This window comes from Tachysurus fulvidraco, chromosome 10, assembly GCF_022655615.1.
Source record: "Tachysurus fulvidraco isolate hzauxx_2018 chromosome 10, HZAU_PFXX_2.0, whole genome shotgun sequence".
Classification (NCBI taxonomy): domain Eukaryota; kingdom Metazoa; phylum Chordata; class Actinopteri; order Siluriformes; family Bagridae; genus Tachysurus; species Tachysurus fulvidraco.
The window spans coordinates 2,373,947-2,383,795 of record NC_062527.1 but is presented as its reverse complement, the minus strand read 5'-3'; the positions used below and the strand labels follow the sequence as shown (position 1 = coordinate 2,383,795).

Genomic DNA, 9,849 nt, shown 5'->3' with positions numbered 1-9,849 from the left:
GGGTTTGTGAACTCACCTCAGACCGCAGGGGTGAAGATAAAGGATTCACGCTTCATATCACAGATGCAGAAATTTTCTTGAAGACCTGCGAAAACAAGAAAATTAAGTATTAATTTAATTTAATTAATTAATTAATTAATTAATTAAACTAGCGGTGTTCGTCGAGCAAAACAAAATGAAGCGTTTATTTCTCGGGCGTCATCGGGCATCGAGGCAAGATACACCCTGGACGGAGTGCCAACCCGTCACAGGGCACACACACACTCTCATTCACTCACACACACTACGGACAATTTATCCAGAGATGCCAATCAACCTACCATGCATGTCTTTGGACCGGAGGAGGAAACCGGAGTACCCGGAGGAAACCCCCGAGGCACGGGGAGAACATGCAAACTCCACACACACGAGGCGGAGGTGGGAATCGAACCCCCAACCCTGGAGGTGTGAGGCGAACGTGCTAACCGCTAAGCCACCGTTCCCACCCCATTTATTTCTCTTTTACAAAAATAAAAATTAATAAAGATTTTGATGAAGGAACATTAAAATTAAGACTCAGATTACATTTGTCTGTGTTGGTTATTCTACAGCATGACATTACTACAGGTGAGAAGGAGATGCGTTCGGATTCGATTTGTTTAACATATCAGATGTTTCGATTTTATCAGTCATTCCGTATAATGACTGTAAACATGGCCACTGAGATCCGGATGAATGTTTTTGCTGTTATTTCTGTACTGTGGTGTGCACGTTGCTCCGAACCGCCAGCTGTCACTAAAAGTTTGTCGTCACGGTCTCGTACGGATCGACGTGTCATGCCCGCTTAAGGAAACCACCCTACAGCTTGCTTTCAAAAATAGCTGGAACTGTTGGCCGACAACCTCGTGTTAACCGGCGAACGTGTGAATCGTCCGTGCCGGGGCCCGAGTGCATCAATAGGAGAAAGCTTGTTTAGACATCCCAGGATTAAATATTCCTCTAGCTGCTCCACTCTGCCCCTGCCGGACGTGACATCACTCAGGGGGTCGAGACCCTTCCCTCGCTCCCAGAGAGAAGAAAGAAGAGACAGGCAGAGAGGAGGGGAGAAGAAAGGGAAAGACTTGGGGAAGTGTCGTACTGTGGGGGTCACCTTGCACGACTGCGAGATCAATGTCTCTTTGGCTTGCTAAGGAAAAGATGCGGGAGAAAGAGAAGGATGGATAGAGAGAGAGAGAGAGAGAGAGAGAGAGAGAGAGAGAGAGAGAGAGAGAGAGAGAGAGAGAGAGAGAGAGAGAGTATGACTGCAGCTAAGATACACTGTCAGTAAATCACCTTGCACTTAGATGCAGGTATAACATCAAATCGGCACAAAGCCAAATCTTACAGATATAAATGTGACGCATGGACAAACACACACACACACACACACACACACACACACACACACACACACACACACACACAAACAAATCTGCACGTCCCACTGAATCTATCAGTTTCCGCCACAACAAAAAGACCAGATATGAACAATAATGAACAGTTAATTATGAATAAATCCAGGTTTGTATTGCATGTTGCATGTTGCATTGTATTTCTCTCTCTCTCACACACACACACACACACACACACACACACACACACACACACACACACACACACACACACACACACACAGAGGTTTCCTCTTGCACACTTCACTCCTTCAAGCAGTCATAGTCCTGGCTGAAACACATACAGTATTCAGGATATAAACAAGACATCCTTAAAAATACTGCAGCAGACCTACCCTATGTTGGGGCAAGGGGGGGGGGAGCTTAAATTATTAGCTTTTCAAATAAATGCCCTATAACTCAGAGCGTGAGCTGGGTCGAGGGGAGAAGCAGGCATGTCGGTGAATGATGGACACGCAGCAGCGGGGACATAAACTCTCCTCTGTTAAATCACTTTAAATGGAAATGTTTAGTGGCAGAGATGCAGATGAGCCGAGACCGCCGGCTACCGAGATTGTCTTCTAGCTTTCCAATGTGTGTTTTTTTTTTTTTTTTTTAAATCCCCCTCTGTGCACAGGCTTCACAGCATCAATAGAACTCGCTAGAATGGAACATACATGGAAAAAAAAAAATTCAATGAAATCGTTTAGGTTTTAATTGTACATGATTATGAGAAGGGGAATTGTCTAGAATTGCGATACTTGGATCATTGGTAAAAAAAAAAATAAACCCAGCTAGAAGGTGATGGAAAGAGCTACAGAATTAAAGGAAGGCGTCGTGTTTACCGTATATCTGGTGTAAATCACCTCGATCTGACTTACTTATCTCCATATTATTTTAGGAGAGAGAGAGAGAGAGAGAGAGAGAGAGAGAGAGAGAGCATTGATTCAAACACAGGCACTCACTGATATGATTACAGATAATATTCTTTACCTTAATGCATGGAGATGATTCAAATGCCAATATGCATGAGTTGAAGTGTGATTTTTCATTGTTGGCCTTTGACGTAAGAGACCAAAATAGTGACAGAAGACAACTGTATTATCAGTATTAACCTAATCACAGCTGCCCGAGGCCAATGATCAGGGCACATATGGTGTCAATATTCCGCTTGTGATTGAATTAAGTGAAACAGTCTCAAGCGTATGCGATTTGCAACAAATGTGTGTGTGTGTGTGTGTGTGTGTGTGTGATTATATAGCTGAGACACTGTGAAAATATTACAGGAACTGTTTGTTTTTCCATACAGTCGTGACTTCTTCGGTCTTTAGTGCTTTAGCACTATTACGAGGTTTCGCACGCGCATAAACTGTTTTAATCCCACCTCGTGTATGTTTACTCGTAGCGTGTACACGATCGAGCTCGCATCGTCGACCACTCTGTTAAACGTATCGCATTAAAACGGATCATTACTACCGAGTACCTTCGAGAAGAGGCAAAGATACTCTTCTAGTTAGAGACAGGACAAGACCGGCTCATAAACACCATGAAGACGAACCCGAATTAAGCATTTTATCGGCTAATATGCTAATTCCAGGTGCATTCTTGATCTGTATAATTAGTGCGAATAAAACGATGTCATCAGACTCGGAAATGACATCACGATTCAGCAAGGAGATGCTCATTATTGTAGTATTGACTCTGAGACAAAAGCTCCAGCAGCATGCCCCAGCAGGAGGATGTGCATGCTACAGTTCTAGGGTACAACACTCCTGTAATTAAACAGCACTACATATTGGCCTAATCAGGAAGAAAAGCAATAAATTACGGCATAGCGGCCTACGGTGGAAGCTGGGCAATGATTCATCATTTTAAAGGAGCGAAAACAAGGTCTTTTCTTTCCAATTAATCACACAGGAAATGCTTGCATGTTCCACAGGACAGAGCGGTGCCCACGGCCTCCAGACTCCTGTCACAGACCGAGAGCTGAACTTCACTGCACCGAGGACTTTCGGTACATTTACTGCATAAAGTCTGTAGGTAGCCGTTAAAGAAATTCCGTCATAGAAAGTCACACAGAGAGACAGACAAAGCGGAAGACTGTGGGTGTGTCCGGCTGATGGAGGATACTTTTATAACTCTGTTATATTTCGATCGATACAACAATGGACATGAGCGAATATGAAACACTATGTAAGCTTTTTCTTCAAGGTGATCAACACCGCAATGTCCTGATCAACGTCTAGAATTTTCTAATACTGCACAATATCATGAACTCAAATAGAACGCTGTCCTACTCTATACCAAAGTAAAGTATTATTATTCACTGTTATAAATAATATTGATAAAAATAAAGAAATGCAAGGCCATAATATGCAACCAAAAGTAGAATGACACGTTTTTGGCAAAATCAAGTCAAATAAAGGGTTTTTTTTTTTTTAGGTTTTATTTTCCTTTTGTGAAAATCAGGTGAACTACTTCTTATACTTCAGTGTTTAATGGGAGGTGTGTGTGAGTGTTAATGTGAGGGGTGTGTGAGTGTTAATGTGAGGGGTGTGTGAGTGTTAATGTGAGGTGTGTGTGTGTGTGAGTGTTAATGTGAGGGGTGTGTGAGTGTTAATGTGAGGTGTGTGTGTGTGTGTGAGTGTTAATGTGAGGTGTGTGTGAGTGTTAATGTAAGGTGTAAGTGTGAGTGTTAATGTGAGGTGTGTGTGTATGTGTGTGTGTGTGCGTGTGTGTGTGTGTGTGTGTGAGTGTGAATGTAAGGTGTGTGTGATTGTTAATGTGAGATGTGTGTGTGTGTGTGTGTGTGAGTGTTAATGTGAGGTGTGTGTGAGAGTGTTGATGTGAGGTGTGTGTGTGTGTTAATGTGAGGTGTGTGTGTATGAGTGTTAATGTGAGGTGTGTGTATGAGTGTTAATGTGAGGTGTGTGTGTGTGTGTGTGTGAGTGTTAATGTGAGATGTGTGAGAGTGTTAATGTAAGGTGTGTGTGTGAGTGTTAATGTGAGGTGTGTGTGTGTGTGTGTGTGTGTGTGTGTGTGTGTTAATGTAAGGTGTGTGTGTGTGTGTGTGTGTGTGTGTGTGTGTGTGTGTGTGTGTGTGTGTGTGAGTATTAATGTGAGGTGTGTGTGTGAGTGTTAATGTGAGGTGTGTGTGTTAATGTAAGGTGTATGAGTATTAATGTGAGGTGTGTGTGTGTGTGTGTGAGTGTTAATGTGAGGTGTGTGTGAGTGTTAATGTGAGGTGTGTGTGTTTGTGTGTGTGTGTGTGTGTGTGTGTGTGTGTGTGTGTGTGTGTGTGTGTGTGTGTGTGTGTGTGTGTGTGTGAGTATTTATGTGAGGTGTGTGTGTGTGTGTGTGTGTGTGTGTGTGTGTGTGTGTGTGTGTGTGTCTGTGTGTGTGTGAGTGTTAATGTGAGGTGTGTGTGTGTGAGTATTAATGTGAGGTGTGTGTGTGTGGGTGGGTGTGTGTGTGGGTGTTAATGTGAGGTGTGTGTGTGTGACAGTATTAATGTGAGGTGTGTGTGTGTGTGTGTGTGTGTGTGTGTGTGTGTGTGTGTGTGTGTGTGTGTGTGTGTGTGTGTGTGTGTGTGTGTTAATGTGAGGTGTTCATGGTAATAAATCCTCATCAGCAGGCTCGCAGTGCCGAAAATGTTAGCACGTTATCTGTTTACACTTTATTAGACAAAATTAATCGCTTTTAATTCAGACTAAAAATCATAAATAAAATAACTGTGATAAATGAAATGAAATATTCGAGCAGTTTGAACAGATCGAGTGAATATTAAGAGCTACTTTGTGAATGAATTATTAACCGCGCAGAGCGAAGGTCAGTCGCTTTAGACGAGAAAAACAAAGCTAAAGGGAATGAAGTGTGTCAGCGGATTCAGAACACACTTAAAGATGAAATAATCCGGATTCACTTCAATTTAACACACGGATTATTTAAGAAAACTAATATATTACACGCACAAGAGCGTTAAGAGGCCTTTGGTGCAAAACCTTGGATTTTCTATAACACAATACTAAATAATAAATATGCATTTTTATACAATAAAGTATTAAATAATAATATGTAATAATTGCTAAATTCTAGTAAAAATAAATAAACTGAATTATAACGCGAGAATAAATGAAATAGAACCTGATGAATAGAATGGATGACGCGCAGAAACAAATATACAGATCTAATAATAAAACCTAAATACTTCAGATGTTACAATTATAATTGATTATAATGATTAATAATACGCTGTTATTTTTAAAACTAATAACTAATTCTCAAACAATAAAAGATAATAATTGACGTGTCGGGCGGCAACAAGTGCATCAATCTGTTTTGTCCACAAACTCGCCAAAATGTTTACGAGTGAAAAATATCACAAAGCTTCATAAAATATTTACAATATTTTAATCGTTGAATTTTCCTTTTCAGCTAAAATGAGTGTTCGTGAAAAGCTTTTTTTTTTTTTACTACTGTACACGCAGTAAATGTAGCCTGTAATATGGCGAGAAAATGAACAGCAAAGGAAGAAAAGAATAAGAGAACAAAACAGATGTTTTTTTTTTGTTTGTTTGTTTTTTTGTTATAAATTTATTGATGAAGTGGATGTGGATGTGGATGTGGTGGTTTAAAGGCTTGCAGTCAGTCCCTGTAACAGCAGAACACCGAACAGGCTCCTTGCTGCTATGAGTGGAAAAAGCGCCTTAAACTGCGCCACGAAACGTATCTTAATATTTTAGAACCTGCTATAATTTGTGTGCATTGAATTCTTTTTTTTTATAGGCGATTTACCATAAATAAAAGTTGTATGTTGGAGTAAAACAAGTCCAGGTTGTTATTTTGGTTTAAGGTACAATAAAACGGCAGAACATTTTAGGGTACGTTTTGGAAAGTCTGCTTAAACCAACAAAATACTAAAAAAACAAAACACCTTTTTGGATGAGGTCCTTCTCTTTACAAAGATATATTTAATATAATCAAGGTGACAGCTTAGAGATGTAAAATACCTAATCAAGCAAGTGCTAATTTAGCATATACTGTAGCACACTGCATGACACAACCTGTAGCTTGGCGTTTTGGACACATTGGGGAAATGATTTCACACATCAAATAAAATGATTTCGTATAAAATAACTGCACACTCAACAATGCTTCTTCGTGTCATATTAAAGAAAATCCAGTGAGATCATTTTCCCACCAGGTCTGACAACACTCAGTGGAGACAGGGTTGATGTTCATGTGCGGAGGATGGAGCTCACTTTTTTGCTTCAAGTCCCAAAAAAGTGTAAACACACCACACGATGAAGGATGAAATGTAATGCCGAAGCAATCCAAAAAAAAAAAAAAAAAGTTCCTTCAAAAGGCAGCAAAGTGGGAAACGCCGTCGACCAACATGACCAGCATGTGGAAGCAAAACCACTATATTCTAATAATACGCGACAAAAGGTTGCAGAATTAATGACATTAAAAATATATATGGTTGAGAAAGGGACAAAAAACAGGCATGTTACTTTCTACACAACACCAGGTTGTATATTTATCCGTTTATAACACGCTCATAATTGTACATGTGGTTATTATGCAGTAAAAGTTTCGTGCATGCGCAAAACTCGTCCATGTCCAAACCGCATAGTGACAAAAAAAAGCACACAGAGTACAGTAAAATATTATAGTGTGTGCAGTGTGTCAGGGGTCTAAACTAATATTAATGACACATCAACATAAAAGTAGTGAAAACCTTAAAAACCAGATACTGATTCCTCATATTGATTCCTGTGTTAAAGATTATTACTGTCGAACTTCACCGCTTTCTATCCAAAATGTAAATAAATAGACTAAGTGGAAAGAAAAAGGCAAAAAAAAGCTCTGTTGTTGTCACATGTCATTTGTGGCTTGCTAAAATATCTCATATTCCAACACCACCAACAAAAAAACATAAATTAGAAAAAAAAAATAAAAAAAATTACCGCGTGTCACCGGGTGAAATCGCTTCTCAATGAATTGCTAAAAACTCACATGAAGAACTCCGGAGATGAAGGGTTGTTGTCGCTACTCGAGCCGTTCTCGCGGAAGCCGCTGCCCACGAGCTTCTCGTACTTCTCCTTGTACGCGTCGCGCTCACGCATCAGGCGCGCGATCTCCTGCTTGAGATGCTCCACTTGCTGAATGAGCTGCGTCTTCTCGCCCTCGAGCACGTGGCGCTGCTGCACGCGCTTGAAGCGGCAGGACTGCGCGTAGCCGCGGTTCTTCAGCGTCCGCCGCTTCTGCTTCAGCCGGATCACTTCTTCTTTGCTAACGCCGCGCAGCTGTCGGTTGAGCTCCCGCACGGACATGGTGACGAGCTGCTCGTCGGAGAAGCGGTCGTCGAGGCGCGTGTGCTGGTGGCTCCCCGCTGCGGTGCCGTTGGCGGGCGCTCCGGGCGCTCCGTGGTGCGCATTGGCGTGGTGGTGGTGGTGATGGTGATGGTGGTGATGGAGCGGATTGCCGTTCTGCGCTGCCGCCGCCGCGATCACGGCCGAGACCACGGCGGCCGCCGAGCCCATCTCCTCTCCGGCCACGGTGCCTCCGGCGCCCGCCCCGCCGCCGAACTGCTGCCCCCGGGTGTAGCCGTCGAAGCTGGGGAGCTGGTGGCCGCTGCTGATCAGTGCCTCCACCGCATCCTCCGGGCTGAAGCCCAGCGCCTCCGGGTTCAGCTGCTGCTGGTAGCCGCTCATCCAGTAGAAGTCCTCCAAGTGCGCCTTCTGCTCGCTCCCCGAACCCGGACTGGGCGCCGAGAAGCTTGGCGAAGGAGGAACCGAGCTGCAAGGCGTGCTCATCGGGGTGGAAGATACGGATCCGCCGGCGACTGGGCGGCTGCACTGGCTGATGCTGCGGTCGGGCTCCACCGGCTCCTTTTTCACTTCAAACTTCATCAGATCGAAGTCATTAACATATTCCATGGCCAGGGGACTGGTGGGCAGGTCGGAGTTGCTCATTGCCAGTTCTGATGCCATCCTTTTGCTGTTGACAGTCCTCCAAAGGGGGTGAAGAGCAGCTGTCAAACTAGTCGGGTTCGACACGGCGTGAGCCAGCTTGATTTCTTTATTTAATTCTTCAGAACCGTGAAAAAAGACTGTCGACTTTGCGGAGAGGATTTATTTTATAAATGAATAGCCTGTGCTTTGTTGTGGCCGCTCACGGACGCGTGAGAGCAGCGCGCGCGCGTCTCCGGTCCCGGTGTCTCTGCGGCCGAATGTCGGTGCGACTCAATTTCAGATATTTAACACTTCATGGCTTCGGCTTTTTTTTTCTACAATTGCGAAAACTGAGGAGGTTAACGTGCATGTGACTGGTAAATTGTTGCTTTGCTGAAAAAAAAAGAGAACTGCGGGCTGCTTGTAGTTTTTAAAGGGTCGCCCAGAACACGGGGATAAAAGCATTGCTGAGTTTTATAGCTGATCTGACGTCAGCTCTGAAAGAGGAAATGGAATCGGATTCTAAGCCAATGGGAGGGCTCCATTTCAGCTTAATTTACATACTAGAGGAAAAACAAAAGTTTTGTGAGTCCTGACTGATCTCAGACCTGTTTGTCTCTGTCATATTCTAATAGATTATTTCCTAAAGACGTTGTTTTTTTTTTTGTTTTTTTTTATTTATTATAATATTAAAATAATTATTATAATAAATTATTTCCTGACCCCAAACCTTTAAAATATTTCAGCTTAAAATAGATTTGGACTGTAGACTAAAATGTCCCATAAAATTAATTAGGTCAGATTTATTAAAAAATTAATTGGGCTCTTTAATGTCTGTTATATAAATGTGCGACAATGTGTCATGTGTTCAAAATGTTTTTATATTTGTAGCCTACAAACTACTTATTAATGCAATACAATATTTTGTATATACTAATGACAGAGATATGAGAGTGAAAATAAAATAATATAAATATAATAAAACCGGTTTAGATCAGATCCCTCCAGAGAGACAGAATTACACACTTTTAACACGTCTAAGACATTCTAATAGATTCCAGTATGGATATTTTAAGATGTAGACTATCCCTAAAATCAATAGCATCACAGATTATAAGGTACTGCTTTCATTTGGTCTGAGATTGTGCTCCTGAATGTCACGCAGTCCAGTACTGAAACGCAACAGCGCCACCTTTCGGAGCAAACAGGAGCTGTCTCTTAAACCACAAAGGGCAAAGGTTCAGTCGCCTTTTCAGTCAAAAAAAAAAAAAAAAAAATTACTGAATGCAAATTTAACCACTAACACGACATAAATTCTAAGGACTCTCTTTCTCTCTCAAACAATATTCATTAAATCTTCATTAAAGCATCGTATTATAACCATATCGCAGCTGGGATTTCTGTTTTATATAATGTTAATAAAAATGTGCAACACACTGAACTCAATAATTGACATCAATGTAAAGAGGAAATAAAGTGAATTC

At 41.9% G+C, this 9,849-nt stretch overlaps 1 protein-coding gene across 1 annotated transcript in view; it reads right to left on the bottom strand.

Moving 5' to 3' along the window:
- Window positions 1-8,815, bottom strand: part of mafb (v-maf avian musculoaponeurotic fibrosarcoma oncogene homolog b (paralog b)) — a 51,890-nt gene extending 43,075 nt beyond the window's left edge. Inside the window, exons 1-2 of the mRNA XM_027140871.2 lie at window positions 7,428-8,815; window positions 17-85 (exon numbers count right to left, since the gene is read on the bottom strand). Of these exons, the coding sequence (XP_026996672.2) occupies window positions 58-85; window positions 7,428-8,404 (1,005 nt within the window). The 5' untranslated portion in view covers window positions 8,405-8,815 and the 3' untranslated portion in view covers window positions 17-57. The remainder of the gene's footprint in view (window positions 1-16; window positions 86-7,427) is intronic.
- Between the last annotated feature and the right edge of the window lie 1,034 nt (window positions 8,816-9,849).